Below are 21,232 nucleotides of genomic sequence, written 5' to 3'. Positions count from 1 at the left end.
CAGCACAGCTCCAGCCATTCCCTGGGTGCTGTCCCTGCCCTGACACAGCTCCAGCCGTTCCCTGGGTGCTGTCCCTGGTCCCACAGAGCAGAGCCCAGTGCCTGCCCCTCCTCTGCCCCTGCCCAGGAAGTTGTACCTGCAATGAGGTCTCCCCTCAGCCTCCTCTTCTCCAGCTGAACACACCAAGTGCCCTCAGTGTTCTCACACTTCTCCTCAGGACCCTTCCCTACCTTCATTGCTCTCCTCTGGACACTCTCTAATAGCTTAATAACTTTCTTATGCTGTTGTCCCCCAAACTGCACCTATGCTCGTGCCCTACACTCCAACTGCTCTGCCTCGAAGGGGGAAAAATCTGTTGGGGACAATTTTCTGTGCAACTCAAAAGGGAGATTTCAGTGGAGATTTCATTCCAGCAACAAGATAAAGAGCTTCAGTTTCTGTTTGAAGGAATTACCAGGAGAGAATTGAGCTGGCAAGCAAGGAGAGCAGGGCTGCCCATAAATAAGGAAATAAACATGGAGGTTGGAGTTCCAAGGCCACATTGAGTCCCATGTGACTGTGCCAACATCAGCAGCTCTCTCCAGCCATGAATTAGGTTGAAACAGGCTGGAATAAGATGGGGATGTTTCATTTTGATAGCCAGGGAGGGAAGGTGATAACACTTATCCAGGCTGAAGTGACTGGAGGAGAGGAACCTCTTTCCCCCCTTTTAATCCCTGCTGACAGAATTTAAAGCTGCAGATCTGCTGCAGCAATAAGGCCCATGCTGTCCCTTTGCACATCTGCTGGAAAGCTGCCATGGGGCTCAGCAGGAGCCTCTGTAGCTCCCTGTGCTGTGTCCCAGGAGAAGGAGAACATCTGAGACACCCAACTGCCAAGAGGAGCAGAGGTGCTGCAGCAGCACAGCTCCAGCCTCTCTGCCTGTGCTCTGCTCTCACACCATGTCCAGAACAGCCTCATGTCCCACAGCCCCTCCAGAGCAGGCTGGGAATGGGGAAGAGCATGAGCTCTGGGTCCCATGGGGATGGCTCGAGCCCTCAGCCTGGCAGGGGAATGGAAGGCACATAACTTAGGAGGTAAGATGCAGGACTGGAGCCAGGAGACCTGTGTTCTGTCCCTCACCCCATGACAGGCTTCTCTGAGAGCATATCTAAAGCCCTTCAGGTGAGGAACTAGACCTCCATCAATTCAGGAAGCCCCAGAACTTAATTTTCTGTTTTTATTATCCCAAACAGCCTTGGCCTCCACAGACAACTCTGCAACCTTGATATTCAGATGCAACTGCTGCCAAAGGGGTGGATGCTGCAGCCATTTATTCCCAAGGCTGAAACTTGGTTTAAATTGATGAAATGAAGCAAAAATGGGCAACTCTTCTGAGGAAGTTCAAGGTATAAAAGAGAGAAGCTTTCCCAAGACAGTGAATAGCCAGGTGCTACACAAGAAATTTTGAAGCAAACTAGTGCTTTGTCACTTCCTTTGCCAGTTTACTGGGAACAACAAGCCACAAGATGAGAAAAACAGTTATAAACTCAGCCTAATCCCCTAAACACCTTTCCCCCAGTTCAATACCAGCACACTGCAAGCACAGGCCCCTGCTGTTGGATTTTCAGTGTCTTTGCTATTTTTTTCCTGAAATCTACCCAGCTTCAGACGTCTTAATTTGTGTTTTTACCCCCTGTGTTGGCAGCCCAGACCCCTGAGCTGAGCTCCTCTGAACACTCCTTACCTGGGTGAGCCTGGGTCTGATATCTGGCGAGGTGACACGGCAAGGGACAACCACCGTCTTCTTGGCATCCGAAAGGTAAATGATCTCGGGATGTTCCGGGTGCATCTCCATGAATGGATTTGTGTAGTCTGCAGGGAAAGAACATGGGTTTGCAAACCTGCTCATTTACTGCTCAGTTACTCAGAGGGCACTGCCACCCACGTGGTTCAACTGCCCCCCAGGGCTCACTGGGGCCTGTGGCAGGACACCCATCATGTGCTGCCTGTTTGCCAATGCCACTGTCACCTTGGGGTTAGAGCCAAGGATCAACTCCCTGGGACATTCAACCAGAAATTGCCCCAAATGGCACATAGGTCTGTGCAAATACCAAATCCAGATGCCAGTGCTACTTCTGGGTATTGGGAGCCCTCCTGTCAGTCATCCAGGGATATCAATGTGCCTTTCTTGACTGATGGCAACAGTCTTTGCTCAGGAAATGTCATGGAAATGTGTAAGTGATGTCACTTGGAACTGACCTTCAAAGAATCAGCTCAGTTCAGAGCTGCACATCCTTTGTTCCCCAGCCCAAGCCAGCAGAGACTGGCACAGGACAGTGGCACTGTTGCCTTTTGTGGTTTTGAGAGCTTAATTCTGCCCCTGAGCACTGGAAATAGGATTCTTAGCAGACAAAATGTACCAATGGTTTCCTCAAGGTGAGAGCAGGTGTTGGAGCTTTGTGTATGTCAGGGAGGCCACATGTGATGACAATGTTTTAAAAAAGGCACTTGGGGCACTGTGCAAGTACCAGAGATGTGGAATTAATGTGGGGGGGCTCTGCCAGGGGGCTGATCAGGAGTACTGAACATGGAGCAGTAAAACAGCAGAGAAAGACCAGAAATCTGGATGATTTCTCCAATTTCTGGTACTGTCTTTTCATGCCAGCTTTTACTCCAAGCCACTGGTTTATTGTGACTGGATTTATCTATAACAAGACATGTGCTTTGGGCATCGCAAGAAACATCAGGTGAGAGAGACTAACTGGAATTAAAAAATTAGACCTGTAATCTCTCCCCATTTAGGAAGTTTCAGATACACACCTGAACTTTCTGGTCAGGCAAGCACTGGCTGTGATCTGGGGCTGAGAAACCAGATCTCCAGACCACAACTCTGTAGTTTGGTCCAATCCCTAAAACTACAAGGAAATGCTTACACTCAGCCCAGTGTCTTGTGCACTTTCCCAAACAGGTCTGTTCAATTCTTCTGGTGAAACTATGAAAGTGTGTCCAGTGTTTGTCCCTGAGCTGCTCCATTCCTCTCCAGTCCTGCTCTCCACCTGAACCACACTTGGAGGTATCAAGTGGAACAACATTTTTATAGCCAATTTTAAAGCTCATGCACACTGTGAAAGAACTTTGTACTTAAAAGAAGACCCCGAATGGTTAAAAGAAGACCCTACTTGTGATAGGAAAAAGCAGAGAAAGTAGATTTTTGTGTATTTGCAACAAGCAAAAAAATGTCAGGGGAAATGTAGTCAATTATTTCTAGTCCTGTGGAAAAAGGAGAGGGCAATGAATGTGACATGTGATGGAGGATGGACAAGGTTATAGGCCAAGAGGAAACTTGCTGGGGAAAAAGGAGCTTCTTGGTACCAAACTGTTCACAATTCTGGATCAAGTTTTGACTGAAAAGATGGGAACACTGAATGTAAAAATATTTGTGCCAGTATTTTTAGAGGGAATTTCAGAATAGCAATGTTTGTTTAAAAAGTAACATAAATCAAGAAGAAGGCAGCTAAGCAAACGTTAAATAATCCTGAAGTATTGGAAAATATTGAACTGTGCAATGACTGATATATCTTAGTCAAAACAGAATAAAATTTCTCACAAAAAAGGCAGTTTCTGGGTTATAAAGGTTGGGTTGGGAAAGCGAGGGATGGCTGGAGTTGTGATTGTTAATCACGAGTGAATGTTGGGTCTCATGGGTGTTATTCTCACTCTCTTTTGATAAAAAAGGGGTTTATATTTTATGGGTCCTTCTCTTTGCTAAGTAAGTGAGGTGTCCCAGGGCCCAGTGCAGTGGGCTGCAGTCTCTGTGGGGTCAGTGCTTTATCCAGTTTATAGCCTAAGCCCAAAGAGGGTTCTCTGTCTGTCACAGGCTTTCCCCTCCCTGTGTCCTTCTGCAGTGCTGGAGCTCTTAAACACGATGGGATATCTAGGGGTGGGATAGCTGGGGGTGGGATACCCAGGAGTGGGATAGCTGGGGGTAGGATACCCAGAAGTGGGATAGCTAGGGGGGAGGGGGGAGTAGCTGGGGGTAGGATATCTAGGAGAGGGATAGTTGGGGGTGGGATGTCTGGGAGGGGGATACCTAGGGTGGGGATACCCAGGGTGAGGTAGCTGGAGGGGGAATACTCGGTGGGGGGGATAGCTGGAGGGGAGTGATAGCTGGGGGTGGGATATCCAGGGGTGGGATATCCAGGAGTGGGATACCCAGGGGTGGGATGCCCAGGGGTGAGATAGCTGGGGGTGGGATAGCTGGGGGGGGATATCTGGGGGTGGGATATCTGGGGGGGGGGGATATCTGGGGGTGGGATACATGGGGGTGAGATAGCTGGGGGGGGAATAGCTGGGGGGGATAGCTGGGGGGGGGATACCCGGGGGTGGGATACATGGGGGTGGGATAGCTGGGGGTGGGATAGCTGGGGGGGAGATAGCTGGGTGGGGGGAATAGCTGGGGGGGGATACCCAGAGGTGGGATAGCTGGGGGGGATAGCTGAGGGGGGATAACTGGGGTTGGGATAGTTGAGGGGGGATAACTGGGGGTGGAATATCTCCTAGTGGGATACCTGGGGGTCAGGCATCTGTGGGGCTGACTGGAGCAGCTCCTGCAGTGAGGGTGCTGCTGTGGCAGCTGCACTGCTACAGGTTTGACAGGGAGTTTAAGCAGGAGGTTTAAGGGCTGCACTTGGGCTGTCAGTGGAGAGTGAATCTGCAGTGAAAGGGACAGGCAGCTGCAGGGAAAGGCCAAGCACCTGGGTATGTCCTGAGGCCAGCGAGGCTTTATGTTCCTCCCTAACTGTGCAACTCTGTGCAAAAGGAAAAAACAATGTTAGAGAGTCCCAGAATGGTTTGGGTTGAAAGGGACCTCATCCAATCACACCCCCTAACATGGGCAGGGACACCTCCCACTATCCCAGGTTGCTCCAAGCCCCATCCCTCCTGGCCTTGGACACTTCCAGGGATGGGGCAGTCACAGTTTCTCAAGTATCTCAGTCATCCAGCCCTAAAGAGCCCCAGCATACAGAGAACAGGCAAACCTGGTGTGTCCCGCAGCTGCTCCAGCTGCTCCAAACCCCCTCCTAACAGGACCAAGCCTTGGCACAGTGGGAAGGAGAGGCTCTGAGCAAGAGCCTTTTCAGGCAGCTGGACCCTTCATCAGCAGATAAGCAAAAGTAAAGTGGCTCAGCATTGGAGCTTAACCAAATGACAAAGCATGAATTCTGAACTAATCAAGTGCCAGCTGATAGCTTTGTTATGGTTTGTGCAGACCAAAACCGGATCCTTCATAAAACTCCTAAGTAGTTCAGACTGGTGGTGGCGTGGAAAAATGATGTGCTGGAACACTGGGAGTGTCACTACCAGCTTTACAAACATGGCCACCACCTTCAGCTCATCAGCAATCAGTTATCTCCTTGTAAAAAAGTCTCTCAGAGACAGAACGTCTTGAAACCAAAGGGACAGGGTCACTTTTCTTTAAAAGTGATAACCTCAGCCTCAAGGAAGATGTAATTCCAGGTGGTGTAAATCAACTGCACTCAACTGCTGCAATTTGGAGAGCTGTGGCCTGGGAGATGCAGGTGTTGTCCTTTCCACAGTCACCAGCACTGAACTCCGAGGGAAACACTCCCAGCCACAAAACTCTTGATGAAAAGAGAGCAATTCCCTGTAGCTTGGCACATCTGTTCCTCCTGAGCTGGGAAGGTGATATGCCCTAGGAATCATACCCATAAAGAAACACCCATCAGTTCCCACAGGATAATTAAACAGAATTATTTACTGTGGGCTGCAGAGCTCATGATATGTGAAGAAAGACAAGAGTTGAAACACGTTAGGGGCTTATCAGCTGTAGCCCCAGCTCCGAGGCAAGGGAAAGGCTCTTCCCTTGGGTCCCAGACTGGCTGTGGAGCTCCCCAGGTCAGTGGAAGTTTGCAGGAAGCTGCAGCCAGGGCAGGGTGTTACTGTTTACCCAGCACAGCTTGGGAGGGAACATACACAGTAAAGCCAAGGAAGCTGTGGCAGGGGATGGAGCAGGGAAGGGACCTGCTGGGGACAGCCAGGAGGGAAATCAAACACACCACTCACAAAAACAACTCAAAGGTCAAGTGCCTACAAGAACGTTGTTTTCCTCCTGGCAGTGAAGCCCTTCATGTTTAGATTCTCCTTCTCTCCAGGAGGAGATTAATTGCTGCTGGAGACGAGTTTTGGGAGGGTCCCTTTTAGCTCAGCAGTCTAAGAGCAGTTCCTGGGAATGCTCAGCTCTCCTTCAGCCTCTGCAGAGAGAGCAGGGAGGCACATCCAGGACTCCCTTTTCCCACAGGGACACCTGCTCCTGGTTCAGTGCTACCTGCAGTACAGGTGCCTGTCTGCCAGGAGGTGGGGGAGGCTGTAATTATGGCATAGAATCATTGAGGTTGGAAAAGACCTCCAAGATCATCAAGTCCAAGCTGTGCCTGAGCCCCACCTGGTTCAGCAGAGCAGAGCTCCAAGTGCCACATCCAGCTGTTCTGTCCTGCACTGGTGTGTGTATATGCACAGTATCTGCTGCTGCAAAGAATGCCCCTGGTGTGTGCAGAGAGACAGAACTTCCTACTCTACAGATCTTCAGCACAAACACCTGTAAGTAACACCATCTCCTCTTACCCTGGAAACTGGAGACTTCTGATGAGCTCCTGGGCACATCCAGTCCTGTCTCAGTTTCCACCTGCTCACTCTATCAGATCAGACATAAATTCTGCTGAAAATTACTGGACATCTTTTTTCCCAGCACATCCCAAACAACAGACTTGCATTTCTTATTTTAAAAAAGTCAGTGCCTAAACTTGACACAGTTCCTTAAGACAAAGGCAAGGCTCTGTATTGGTGCTGTGGTGCAGTCTTGAAGAAAAGAGCAAGAGCAGCATCACGGATTCTGCTGCCCCAGGAGGGAGAGCAGGCTGGGAATGGCCAGGCTGGGCTCTGTCCTGTCCTGCTCCCTGGTCATTTGAAGCCCAGTTCCATAGGGATCCCAGCCCTGTCCTCCAGCTGGGCAAGCTGAGGGACCTCAACCCCTCAGCACTGCACTCAGCAGTGGCAGATTCTGTCTCTCCCACAGCTCTTTGCTTTGCAGTGCCCTGTCACCTGCCTGTGCCTGGAACACCCTCCTGGACACACACAGAGGGTCTGTGACAGGATTCTTGGGTGCTTTTCATTTCTGCTCGTGTTTCCTACACCGTGTCAGCAATTTGTCTCATGATGTTTGTCTCCATGTGAAGCAGTGGAGCTGATATTGTCTCTCCCTTCAGGTCCTGCCTGTCAGCCCACGGAGATGACAAGCACTAAATGGCCTTTGAGGACAGGCATTCACGGCAATTCATGCCCGTGAAATTCCTCAACATTCTCATTTTGCTTCTGGCTTTGTTCCAGCTAAAGAGAATTCTCTCCCTCTCCCTTTTTATTTCCTTCCTTCAGCCATACCTAGGCTGGGAAGCCTGGGCAGAGTTTCACAGGTTCTTTGAGTTCATGTTTTGACAGAATCCCCATGAAGTTTGTCTTCATCAAGGTCACAGACTGAGAGGAGGTTTATAACCTGTTCTTTACGGGAATAGGAGCATGAGCAGTGGAGTGACTCTTTGGTCAGAGCATTTTGGAAGCTTCCCGAGGCAGCTGCCTGGTGTGCTGGATTTCCCCTGGTAACCCAGCAAAGCTCCTCTAGGTAGAGCAGTAACTCCTATAAGGGCACTTGTTTTGAAACTGGAGCTTTGAAAATGAAAGACCTTTCAGCCTGGCAGGCCAATGAAAAGAATTGGTGGTGGAATGTTTAGATTAAACAGAAAGCAGAATATTTTCTCTTTAGGCAAAACAAAAGTGAGTGCAAAACCCCCAGAAGCCATTCTGAGTCAACATGAAGCATTCTGTTTTGGTCAAATGAAATGCATTCTTCCCCTGGAGATTGCTGTTAGAAACACAGGAATATTTGTAGAGAAAAAAAATATCACTTTCAAAAGTGTTACTTCAAAAATTGTAGAAGCAAAGTGCTTCCCACTGCCAAACAAATACAGGCACAATGGAAAGATTTAAATATAAAGGAGAACAACATAAAAAAGAATTCTCCACACTTGGGCTGGAATTAAGTCTCATGCACCAGGAGAATTTATGAATTCTGACTCTTCACAGCAGATTTTAGTCAGGCTTAGAGTTTGTAGAAAATATTCTCCAGCTTTACCTGCAGTCCCATTAGGAATGGATCTTAATTAAGTCCCATTAAGAACAGGTCTCCCACATTAGATGCTGCTGCTGCTGCCAGACTTAGGGGAAGGCTCATCAACTACTGAGCAGATAGGAAATGGGAAGGAAGAAGTGGGGGAAGTGTGTGTGATTTGGGCTGTTGGGATTTCATTCAGATACTCTTCAGCAGTGAGGGGGGTCGGTACATCTTCCTGCTGGGCTGGCACTGATGGTGCCAGAACTGCTGCTGCTCACTCAGCATCAGATCTTACAAGGCTCCTCCACTTAAGAGAGCCTTTAGGATATGATTTGAAGATATTGAATGTCTTGATTCAGAATTAAAAGCATCTTACTCTTCCCTTGGATCCAGCCCTTAGTCCTTGAGAAACAACAGAAGGGTCCTGCACAGTGACATAGCCTGTGTTCCCCTGTGCTGTGGCCTGACACTCTTAACTGGGATAAGGTGCCGAGCCCTTCCACTACCACATGTGGGACACCAGTTTATCTGCTGGGCTCCCCCTGAGCAGACAGAGCAGCCTTTGCCTATCTCAGCTTGCTCAGTGTCTGGCAGCAAGTGTAGCTGCCTCTGTCTCCAGCGTGGAAGAGAGAAGCAATGCAGCTCCAGCTCTGTTCCCACTGGAATATCTTGGGGAAAGCAGCCAAGGCCCACCTCAGGCTGTCAGCCTGGCCCTGCATTTCTGCTTCTCACATTTGGATTATCTCTGAACTGTCAAGAGAAGTAAGCAGGCAGGAATCAGCTTCAAAGACCATCAGAACCAGAATATGATCTCATGTGAGGGGCCTTTCCATGCACTTCCATCCTCTTCAGATTTCTCTTGGTGGGGAAGGGATGAAGACAATGGGGCTTCCCATCTCTGGGCTGTGCTGGCTGATACAGAAGAGCCTGTGGCTGATGTGATGCTCTACCCTGATGGAGCACTTTCACCACCTCCCTCACCCTCTGCAGGGCAAGGGAGAGCTCCTGTCCTTCCCCGGGGATGCCTCGCTGCTGGAGCTGACCAGCAGGGAGATGTGTGCTCCAACAGGACAAGTTTCCCCCTTTTCCTTATTGCATCCCCTCTGTCCTTCAGAGTGCCCTTAGCAGGACTTGTGCTCCTATACAAAGTCTGGCTTCAACTTTGATTTGCAGTCCTTGTGCTCTGGACTCCTGGCAGGACTGCACTGTGGCTCAGGCTGGCAGTGCTGGTGCCTCATTGTGTCCCCATGGGGTTCCACAGGAGCCAGAACTCAAATTCTCTACTGGTGTGTTCACACTGTGCTCCTGTGAACATCAGTGCTGAAACCCAAATGCAGGGAAGCAAATTCCTCCCTCAATCCTGCTGTATTCCTAACTCACAGTAGCACTGAGGGGTGAGACACCTGCAGCTGATGGCTCTGGGTGACACTGGGATGACACTGTTAAAATGCTCACCCATTTATGTGTTCAAAGACTGAGCCACATTGGGACCAACAGGGATCTGGGACCCTGTACTTGGACCCTTGTGGGAGCCAACACTGGTGTACTGGGCTCACACACAGGATTTTGGGCCATTTACAGTCAGAGGATGTGGGACTTGTGTTTCTAAAGCAGTTATTTGAGAACCAGCCCTATCACAGGCAGAATTATTTCAACAAAGACATTTATGCTTTGCATAAAAATCACCAGAGGATATCTGTGGATGCCACTTCCAGCCCTGCAGCATTAGCCAAGCAATGCTGTTGGGCTGTGGGCAGGAATCACACTTTGGAACCCTGGTGAACTTTCCCAGGCACTATGTGGTGAGATGTGACCAGCTCCACTCACCTCAGCAATAAAATCAGACAAGTTGCTGGTGGAGGGGAGCAGAACCACATACATTTGTGCTCCTTCCTCTGCTGCACTGTTGGAGTGGCACAGAGGGTGCAGCACAGCCCTGGCTGTGCCAGAGCTCAGGGCTGGACTCAGAGCTGAGGCAGCCTCTGGGCCGAGGCAGGAGCTCTGCCAGCTGACACCACAGGATTGTCATTGTGAGAGGGTTGCTTTGCTGACAGTAACAGAATTTCAAATAGCTGAGAGCTTCAAATCCTGACTCTGTCTAGACTGGGGCCTGAGATAGCCCTTTGGGAAGGTGGAATGAATCTTGGCTTGATTTGTCCTTTTTCCCCCTCCTTCTCTAAGCCATGTTAAATTGTATGTGTGCCCCACTGTCCTGGTTTCAGCTGGGAATGGTATCTGTGTGTATATATGTTAACAGACAGGAAAGGCAATGGGCTAGGGGAAAATGTGGGGCCTGTCATGACACAAATGATATGGAATAGGAGGTGGATGCTGTCCTGGTATTGTCTGGGATAGAGTCAGTGTTCCTCTTAGTAGCTGGTACAGAACAGTGCTTTGGACTGAGTATGAGAATAAAGCTGGTAACACAAGGATGGAACCACTGTTGAGAGCACTGGCTGGATTTCCAGAGCCTGCCCTTTCCTTTTGCACAGGGATCCCAAAGGTGGAGTAGACAGGTATGTTCCTCACAAGGAGGCATCCACTGGACTGGGAAGGGTGACTGCAGAAGGCAAGGAAGCAGGTGACAGTCTGGGTGGCTGTGGCAGTGTTTGCCATGGAGAAGCTGAGCATATGAGAGACACCCTGACATGGGCTCCTGCCATCCACGAGAGACACTCTGACATGGGCTCCTGCCATCCATGTGAGACACCCTGACATGGCCTCCTGCCATCCATGAGAGACACCCTGACATGGGCTCCTGCCTCCATGAGAGACACCCTGACATGGGCTCCTGCCATCCACATGGACACCCTGACATGGGCTTCTGCCTCCATGAGAGACACTCTGACATGGGCTCCTGCCTCCATGAGAGACACCCTGACATGGGCTCCTGCCATCCATACAGACACCCTGACATGGGCTCCTGCCAGCCATGAGGGACACACCCTGACATGGGCTCCTGCCATCCATACAGACACCCTGACATGGGCTCCTGCCATCCACGTGAGACACCCTGACATGGGCTCCTGCCATCCATGTCACACACCCTGCCATGGGCTCCTGCCATCCATGAGAGACACCCTGACATGGGCTCCTGCCATCCACATGGACACCCTGACATGGGCTCCTGCCATCCACATGAACACCCACACATGGGCTCCTGCCATCCACATGGACACCCTGACATGGGCTCCTGCAAAGGCCTGTCCTCACTGCCCTATGAGAGCTGGCTCAGCCTGTGCACTGAGGGGGTCTTCCCCCCATGCTCTGACAGCAGCCACCAGAGCTGTCTGGCTGCTCTGCCCACCCAGACACTGCCCTTTCCTGCAGAGATTGTCCCTCAGAGCTGCAATGAACTCAAAGCAGTTAAAGCCACCCAACTATTTCTGTTCCAGCCCTGAGCTACCCTGCATTTTCAACAAGCAGACAGGCAACAGGACAAGGGGGTTGCCTTCCTTTTTAATTAGGATCCCTGGGACTTGCAGCTGCAGCTGGAAGCAGAAAAGGCCTCAGGAACAATTATCCAGGATTAAGCTCCTGAGTTGTGCCTCACTCCAGAGTGTCAGGGCACAGCTGAGGCTTGGCAGCTGCCCCTACTGCCTCTGGGTCCCTCATGATGCCAGTGATGTGCAGGGGCATGGCTGCCCAGTGCCAGAGCCTGCCAGAGCTCAGAAACTCCACCACAGTGGCTGCAAAACCATCAGCAAGCACAGGAAATAATAGCCAATAAGCACAGCTTCCGATACAATCACACTCTCATTTTGGTGTCAAGCAGCAGCCCAGGAGTGAAGGGAAAAAACACCATTACCCTTCCTTTTTTGGCAATAATGGCTTGTAATCTCAGAGGACTCTCAAGCCTTCAGGATCTGGCTCTGTATTTTCTCATTCCACCTGGCTCAGCCTTGCAAACACCCCACTGTGTTCATGCTCTCCCCACAAAACATCTGGAGAGATGTGCCCTGGACCTCACCCTCATCTGGCACTCCCAAGGATCTGTGAGGTTCCTCACTTGGAGAAAACTGATGGATTTCTCAGTGGTGTCCAGACCTTAATTTCCTTAAAGAGGCAAATTAAAACATTGAAGAAAGCCATAGGTGTGTTCTGAACCCCTTGTTTAACTCCATGGCCTGTAGAGCCCTCACTGCAGAGCAGTTTTCTTGTCCCCTGCTGGCTTCCAACAAATACACTCAGGGACTGGGGGGAGAGGAAGATCATGGCCCAAGCACAGCACCCATGCTGAGGTGTAAATAGCTCCATTGCATAGGGCCAGGCAGCCTCTTCAGCCTGGCAGCACAGAGCCCAGCTGGCACCTGCAACTTCCAGACTGAGCAGGGCTGTGTCTTGGGGTGGATGAGCAGGAGAGGGACCAGAGGAGTCTGAAGGGATCCCTGCTGCCTTGTCCCTCTCTTCACTTCACCCCCAGAGTGCTGGGCCATTTTCCACCCCCACTTTTCCTCAATAACATTTAGAGCACGTGAGTCTGAGTAAGAGCTTTCAGAGCAGGGAGGACACAAGACACAATTAAATTGCACCTGAGAGAGGAGAACCCTGGAGGGTGACTGAGAGAAACACCCACGCGGTGCTGTTTGTCAGAGAACCTTGGCAAGGCAGTCTAAGGCAAGCAGGAGGACATCCTGCCACATTTTTAGATTTTTTTAGACTAGCTCTGTTCCAAGAACATCACCGGTGAGCATTTCATAACCTGAGATATTTTCTTCAGGGAAGTGCTCAGGCAGTCCCAGAAGATCCATCACATTTCCTGCACGTGCTGCTGCCACAGAATAACCAAGGCTTGGGTAGGCAGCCAGGGCAGGGAATCAGGAGAGAATTGAGCTTTCAGTGCAGCGTTTCCTGCAGCGTGGGCACAGGGCTGGGCTAACAATGCTACCGGTGGGGCACTGGGAGGGGTGTGATGAGAAAAGGAAACAGCTCAGCACAAGAACCAGGGGGGATAAAGCAACCAGGGCTCAGAGCACCAAGAAAAAAACAGAAGGAGGAACTAGAAAGGGAGAGAAAAAACGACTTCAGGAACTAACAAGTAATGCCAAAAAGCTGCTTTCCAATTAGAGGAAAACTTGCTGGGAAAGCAGGATAAGGATATAAAGGGACTATTTTCAACAGACGTGAAGAGACAGGAAAATGCCACCCACACAAATCAAGCAGGTGTGTTCACCTGGTGTGCAAAAGCTGAATTGAGCAGTGTGGGCACATCAGAGCTCCTCAGGGTGGGAGTCACATCTCGTGTTGGCTGGACTGTCAGTGCTGCCCAGCAAATGCTTCTGTTTTCTGTAAGTGTGGGTTTGCTGTATTTTCAAATACCTTCAGACAAACTCATGGCCTCTTGAGCATTTGTTTTAGGAAAAGGGTTCAAAGAACCCACATTTTAGCATTTACTAGAAAAATGAAATGAATTCATTCCCGTGAGTATTTGTGGGGAACCAAAGGCTAAGACTATTCAGCACCAGAGAAGTTCATGTCAGCCCCTATTCAAGACACTAAAAGCTCCTTTATCTGAGGATTCACAATCTTGGAAGATCCAAGATGATTCAGTGTTTAGTAATGCATTTGTCAAGTAGATTGGGAAAAAATAAGATCAGCATTTTGGGGGCATATTCTAACAAAAATTCACTTTATTGAAATGGTTGTTCAGTAGGTTGCAGTCACTTAGTCACAGAGGACCAGACTCCTCTGAAGTTTCTGCTTCCATTTGTTATTGGATCTGAACTCAATGATTCTGACACATCGGGGAGAGGCAGCTCAAAGGGGACAAAAACGAGCAATGGGCCACTTTCTACAATAAAATATGTATAATGCAGTCATGTAGCTGTGCTGAGTGGGTCTCCCAGATGGGAAGGACAGGCAGTATGCAAAGGTATGGGAGGGGAGGAATTACCAAGAATGCTGTCAAGGAGTTTCATGCCTGGGGAGGAAGGGAAAGGGAGAGGTTTTGGGCGTTCAGGATGAATCTTGGGAAGAGCACTGGGACTGCAAAACCCTTTAGGATTAAAGAGTTTAGTCTTAAAAGGAAAAGAGGTTTAAAGAAGTCAGTGTATGAGTTATTTGGAACAGAAAACTAGATGGGACAATCTCGCTTTCAAGTCCTGGAATTGAACAGGATAGGTATTCTCTGATTCTCACATTTGTGTCCCTGAGAACTCAGCTGGCACAAACTTCCAAATATATCCAGCCTCCTCAGGATTCCAGAGCTGGTGTTTGCTCAGTGCTGGGCCAGTGAGGAGGTGGGATCTGGGAGAGCATCTCCTTGGGATTGCTGCCTCTGCTGGGCACAGATGCCACAGTGAGCACAGCTGGCAGTGCCAACCCCACCATCAAAGCCAAAGTGCAACTCTTACCTTGAACAAACACATAGATCCTGGTCGTGAGGTCCTCCCTGGCCGGGGAGTCGCCGTGGACGCAGGTGAGGTACCCGGTGTCATTGGCCACTGCCCTCCTGAGGACGAGGCTGGCGCAGCCGTGCCCGGCGCTGTCGCGACAGCTGCTGCGCTGCACGCGGGGGCTGTCCCGGTGCTGTCCCCGCAGCTCCCAGCGCACCGACGGGGCTCCCCTGCAGGCACAACACACCGCAGTCAGCCAGGGCTTGGGCAAAGTGGGGATTCCCTTCAGCCAGCTCTTCCCGTGCTCCCATCCCTGCCATTCCCAATGGGTGGGAAAGGTTGCTGGGTGTGTGTGCTCCCACCCCTGCCATTCCCAATGGGTGGGAAAGGTTGCTGGGTGTTTGTGCTCCCACCACTGCCATTCCCAATGGGTGGGAAAGGTTGCTGGGTGTTTGTGCTCCCACCACTGCCATTCCCAATGGGTGGGAAAGGCTGTGGGGTGTTTGTGCTCCCACCCCTGCCATTCCCAATGGGTGGGAAAGCTTGCTGGGTGTGTGTGCTCCCACCCCTGCCATTCCCAATGAGTGGGAAAGGTTGCTGGATGTTTGTGCTCCCACCCCTGCCATTCCCAATGAGTGGGAAAGGTTGCTGGATGTTTGTGCTCCCACCCCTGCCATTCCCAATGGGTGGGAAAGGTTGCTGGGTGTTTGTGCTCCCACCTGTAACAAACCATGGTGGGTCCCCCACTCTGTCCCCTGGAGCAGGGCAGGCCCCTGAAATGGCAGTGGGAACTGCAGTGAGGCAGCTCCGGGAAAAAAACCTGCACTTTTTCTTCTAAGAAACTGCCTGAGCGTGAGTTTGTTTTCATAATGCTCTATTTTAGCCTCTTCAAACATTAGAAAGCATCAGATAAAATTATATGTTTCTTCCAAGCTGAGGACTTTGCATATTTTAACAGCTCAATTAACGTGTATTTTCCTACACTGAGGCTGCAGGGAGAGAGGAGAACATTTACATAACTTCACCTTTCTTGCTTAATCAGCAGTGGCTCAGTCTTGATTTTTGTGAAGGGCCTGAAACTAATCAGATTACAAACCTTGGAATATCTGCTCAGGACACATTCTTATCAATTCAGCTTGTCACAGCAGCCAGAACATCAAGGCAGCAGGGTAGAGGATGCACCACTGCACCCACCTGACCTCTCTGCTGTCACATCCATGAGCACAGCTCATGGCAAAAGCAATTCCATGGAGTTGAGGACCAAAAGTCAGGCCTGTGTGTCACCTGCTGCAGGACCCAGAGCTCTGGGCTGATCTGAGGTACTGGCTGTGGGAGCTCTTGGAACTCCCTCTGGCTTGGGCTGCACTTTGAGGACTTTGATGACGATACACAGGCCTATGAGATGAAGATTATAGGGTTTTTTAGGAGACTGGTCTTCAGAGCTCAGTCTGGAAACTGGGGGGTTAGAGGGCAATGACCCATTGATTTTTCTGGAGAAGTTTGTATTAGGGAGAGGGAGTTCTGTCTAGGTTTGCAAAGAGAACCCACTCTTCCAGGGGACAGGGGGTTGACTCAACCCTTCTCCTAAGTGAATTGCCCCTGACATTGCTGAGCTGAAGAGGGAATAAGAACCCTGGACTTTCCCAGCTGAGTGTTGCCAGGGAGAAATCCGGTCTAGACACATTGACTCAGGATCGAGATGTCAATAAATTATCTGACAGGCAGGCTGTGTGAAACTTCCAGTTAGCCAAGAGCTACAACTCCTCTTTCTGCTCCAGTGGCCCTGTCGTGGTGCAGAAGGTGCAGAGTGGGAGTGTGTTTGCCAGCAGAACTAGTGACACTTAAACAAACATCCTCTTGGCCCTCGATTCTGCCCGTCCCTTTGACGCCTTCCTGGAGGTGAGGCAGACATGAGGCCGAACTCTGGAGGTTATTCCCAGCACATTGCTGAAGGAGAGCACTGGGAAGTGTGAGTATCCTCTCTGCTGAGCAGCCTCACCCTCATTCTTGGACACTCTGGTTGCTTTGCCAACCCCCCTCCTCCATCAGAGCAGCTTCCTGTCCTTCCCAGTGCCGGGTTAGCTTGTGATGTCCCTCCCCAGGGCTGTCCCCACCTCACCAGCGTCACTAATGATGCAAAACTCCACTGTCCAGAGCTGGGACTCCTGGCCCAGAACATGGGACAATGCCACTTCACAAGGACACACAGCTCCCAGCAAGTCATCCTGTCCCTGCCCTCTACCATCCTCCAGTGGTGTCCTTTGGGGCTGGAGATCTCCAGTAGTGGCTCTGCAGAGCAGGGCTGGGATTTCTCATACCTGCCCTTCCTTACATCTGCCCACTTTTCCCTCTGTATATTTTATCCTCATGGGAGGTGAAGACTTTGGCTGTTGCTTTGGGATTTTCACCCATCTGCCAGAGGAGTCACAGCAGTAGTTTTGGCCAGGCTACCAAAAATCAGGACATCTTGGCCAAGAATCTCAAAAGCATGGAGTTTAAGGGAGAAGGGATGTTCACATAGACCTGCTGGGTCTGCTGCCTCGTGCTGTGTCCCCCACAGCCCTAATGGCCCTGGAATACAAAGGATTCCAGAGCTCCCAGTCCAGAGCAACCCTGGGAGTGTGTGGCAGAGGAGGCAGGATGACAGACATCCACAGAGAGAATCTTGTACTCCAAGTGCAGAAACCACACTTCAGCTTCTATTCCCAGCTCCTGCATGACCTGAGCCAAGGGGCTGAAGTGCTCTGTGCCCCTGGTCCCAGGTTAGCTCAGCACTGTGCTCACACAGTTTACTGTTTCTCAGACCTGTCATGTCATGGATTTATGGCTTTGCATCCATAAAGCAACGTGGGACTGCAGTGCTAATAACTTCTTCAACTATTCATCTGGTGATAGGAGAAAAGTAGAATGTTCCTTCAGATTGAAAAGGCAGTGGATGAGCAACTGCTGAAGAGTCTTGGCCTGGAGCTCTACAGTGACCTCGTGCCCACACAGTGTGTTTTATGAAGTACAGCACCAGGATTTTAGAGGACTGTTTAAACTTTATTGCCATCCTGTTTGCTGCTTGCCAAGATGAAAATACCACTGTAAGGTTGTTTTGACCTCATAAGCCACATGGCAAGCTGGAGGTACTTGGAAAAAACTGCCTTGCACTCCAGAAGACATCCCAAATTTACACAGTCTATTTGCCTTTCACTATAACAAAGAATTAAATAGTCTGAGACAAAAATCAGGGGGGACATATGTGTCAGCATGAAATACAGCTTAGATTCACCTTCCCACTGCTCTCTTAGTGAAACCATCCAGGTAGAGGCTACAGCCAAGGAGACCTTGATGTAAAAATAATGTGTGTGTGAGAGAAAAAAAATGTGATAGTTTGTGTTACCTTAGGCCTTCTCTCCTACAACACTCTTAGAAGAAAAAAAAAATAAAAAACAACCTCTGGCAGTAGTTTAGTGTCAAAATCACACTCAGAACAAGCAACACCTACGTCCATCTCAGCCTTTGGTGTGACTGAGCAGCTGATGGATGCTCTGGCACAGCACAGAGTGCTCTGGCTGCCCATCAGCTGTGCCCAAACACTGTGTGCCCCTTTGCAGGCCCCTCTCCCTGAAAACCAGAACTGTGCTGGTCCCTTGCAGGCTGGTTGCACACACTGTGCCAGCACTGAGCAGCTGCCCTGGTTTACAGCATCAGCAGTCTGGGTTTTCACACATCCTGGTTATCTCTCATTTAAAGAGTACAGTGTGTTTGAACAGGTCAGGTCTTTGAAGGGGCACATCCTACTTGCTGCTTATTTAACTGTGCTGTTATGGGCTAGATGGGATTTGAGGGTAGGAAGTTTAAACTCATACACACATACATATATATATACACACACACACATACATATACATATATATACACATATACATACACACATACATATATATGTATGTATGTATGCAAATAGGTAATGGCATGGCCTGGTGTTCTTGTTTGTCATTTCCTTATGGACAGGGAGCAAAAGAATGATTTTGGCTGCAGAGGACCCGAATGTGCACCTAATTTCAGAGAGGATTTTCCAGCATGTCCTCCATCCTGCTCCTGGAGGCTCCCCCGGGGGCTGACCCAGCACTGTGCTGGGCCCCTTTAGGGCACAAAGAGCCTGGCACAGACTGCCCTCCTTGCTCTGCTGCAGCCCACCCAGCTCCCTCCCCTGCTCTGTCCCAGGCACAAGGGCTTCTGGCCAAGGCAATGAACACAGGCACAGAAATCCAGCAATGCTGGGACAATCCTTACCTGCATTTGATTTTTAGGGTGTTTCCTGGTAAGATGACAATGTGGTCTTCTGCAATGCTCAGCGTTGGTTTCCCCAAAAGCTCTTCCTCGGCAAGACCTGACCCAAATAAAGAGGGAACCATCATTAGACAAAGCCATTCACGGGCTCAGAATAGGCACAATGCACTCGGGGCAAGCGTTTTGTTTTGTAAATAGTTCCCAATTTGGGGGCCGCACAGTGCCCGCATTTATTCTGCTGTGATTCAGTGAGAGTGGAGTTGGGAGATGCCCTTAGTTTGTTTGCGGTTTCCTTTATTCATCTCTTTCTTTTCTGACATGGAGCACCAGTGTTTCTGCCAAGTCTTTCTTTTCTCGTGTTTAGAGCCAGCTTTATTACTGAATTATTGCAGATTTAGGGGAACAGATTTGTGTCAAAAGGATTTACACGCGTATACAAGTGGAAGGAGTCAGGTCTTTGGGAAATAATTTGATATGTGAGCTCATACATTACATTTTAATCAACGGGAAAAGAGAAAACAGTAATTCTGGGGAGCAGCTCTTTGGTTCACCACTGTGAAGCATCTGTGAAATCAAATGCCTGGTGATTCCCAAATCCCATTGCCAAACCCTGGATCTGAACTGAACCACGGGCTGCTGGCTTTGTGGGCATGGGGCTGCTCCAAGGGAACCTGCAGTGGTGGCTGGGACACCCCCAGGTGTGGCAAGGTTTGTCAGGTCTCTGCTGACAATGCTCTGTAATGACAGCAGGGCTAAAGGTCTCTCATCATCTCCTGGCCCAAGAAATGTCTCCTGAGTGTGAAAATGTCCTCAGGGAGTATCTGAGTGTACATCTACGATGATATAATTTTCAGAAAGTGAAACTGAGAAGAACCAGAAGTGGGGTTGGCCAGGCTGGTTTCCTTGTCCAAATTCAAAGTAACATAATCAAGGAGAGGAGAAAACAGGCTTAGATAAGGATCTCCATTTCCAAAGCTCTGACATTAAAGCTGGATGTTTTCTTTCCCCTCCCGCTCTTCAAACCTCTATCTCCTCTTTGCCTTGAACCCGATAAGGCAGAAATCCTTCCCTGGGCTCCCAGCACAGGCATTATTCCCAGCAGGGAAGGGAGATAACATATCTCACAAAGAGAGAAACACTAGGCTTTAACTTTTCAACTGGATCAAACAGTGATTTCCCTGCCTCCCACCTCTCAGCTCTCATCTCTTTTTTTGCTGGATTTCAGCAAATTGCTTGTGGTCTGGAATCAGTGAATCACTCCCACTTTGGGGTATCTGGATTCTTCCATGAGCCCTTTGGGTTCCCATCAGTAACTCAGCAGAGGCCAGATAATCTCATGGCACCACAGAGTCCTTCCAGAGGGGATCCTTCCCAGACAGAATATTGCTGGACTCCCTTCAAGAGGCACTGACCCTTCCTATAGACTCTGGCTGAGATTTTGAACTAGTCCTGGGCCCTGGAGAGAGAGGTCCAACCCACTCCCCCCCTGCTTGGTGCAACTGTTGACTATCTCCATCTCCAAAGTCTTTTGCAGAACAAGAAGTTGAAGTTTGACCAACACAAACTCCCTCCAGTGGGTCTGTGGGACACTATTTACCCGCAATCTGCCATTCCATGGAATTCTTGGGACACAAAACAGTCAGTGAGTCCCAGCCCTGCAGTTCCCATTTCTTGTGGGGAGTGCTGTTATTCCTAAACATGTTCAGGGGGGAATGTGCAGGGAGCAGCATCATATTTAGCTGAGAATCACCAGGAAAAGCCCCAAACCTTCCAGGAGGAGACACTGTCAGGCACCTGTCTCTGAGTTTCTGCACACAACCAGTTCCCACCAAGCATGGGCTCAGCTTTGGCACGAATTTTTGGTGTTTCACACTCTCCTAAGACCTTTGCAAAAATGATCCAAAAAACAGCCAAAGCCTTCAAATGTGTTTGTCAGGTGTCATTTAATTTGCCAGCTGAGAGTGATTTGGGTCCTGTGCAGCTCTCCCAGGACACTGCTCCTCCCGGGATCTGCTCTGGGCTGTTGATGTGACTTCAGCCAGGTGCTGCTTCAACTTAGAAAGTTCTGGGGTTATTTATTTTTCTCTTGTGCCTTCAGGTGTTTTAGGGTGTAGGGGGGCTCAGCTGTTCTTGAGTTGGCCTTTGGAACAGGCCTGAGTTACACCTCTCATGTGCCACTGTTGGAAGGGTCTGGAGTCAAAGGCACAGAAGTGGCTGTGGTGACCCCAGAGAATGGAGTCCTTGGGCTTTTATGATATTTGACACCAGTTGTGCTACAAGAAAGAAAAGTATTTTTCAATTATTCTGTTTTTACTTCTGAGCTACTTCTTTCCCAAAGTTTACTTTGGCTTCAGGAGCTGAGGAAAAGAATAAGCAAAGTGTAATTTCAGAGGTTTCTCCCCTTTGGAGGACAAGAGGAGAAATTCCTGTGCCACACACACATCTGGTCTCTGCC

General features: G+C 49.8%; 1 protein-coding gene across 3 annotated transcripts in view; it reads right to left on the bottom strand.

Moving 5' to 3' along the window:
• Positions 1 to 21,232, bottom strand: part of LOC139678330 (vascular endothelial growth factor receptor kdr-like) — a 137,379-nt gene that overhangs the window by 82,333 nt on the left and 33,814 nt on the right. For all 3 annotated transcript variants that reach the window (XR_011699014.1, XM_071569065.1, XM_071569066.1), the window contains exons 2-4: positions 18,781 to 18,877; positions 14,518 to 14,729; positions 1,727 to 1,854 (exon numbers count right to left, since the gene is read on the bottom strand). Coding sequence is in view for 2 of the 3 variants with exons in the window: in XM_071569065.1 (XP_071425166.1) it covers positions 1,727 to 1,854; positions 14,518 to 14,729; positions 18,781 to 18,877 (437 nt within the window). In the remaining variant the exon portion in view is untranslated. The remainder of the gene's footprint in view (positions 1 to 1,726; positions 1,855 to 14,517; positions 14,730 to 18,780; positions 18,878 to 21,232) is intronic.

The sequence above is a fragment of the Pithys albifrons genome, chromosome 14, assembly GCF_047495875.1.
Source record: "Pithys albifrons albifrons isolate INPA30051 chromosome 14, PitAlb_v1, whole genome shotgun sequence".
Taxonomy (NCBI): Eukaryota; Metazoa; Chordata; class Aves; order Passeriformes; family Thamnophilidae; genus Pithys; species Pithys albifrons.
The sequence above is the reverse complement of the archived record's forward strand: the minus strand, read 5'-3'. Positions and strand labels throughout refer to the sequence as shown.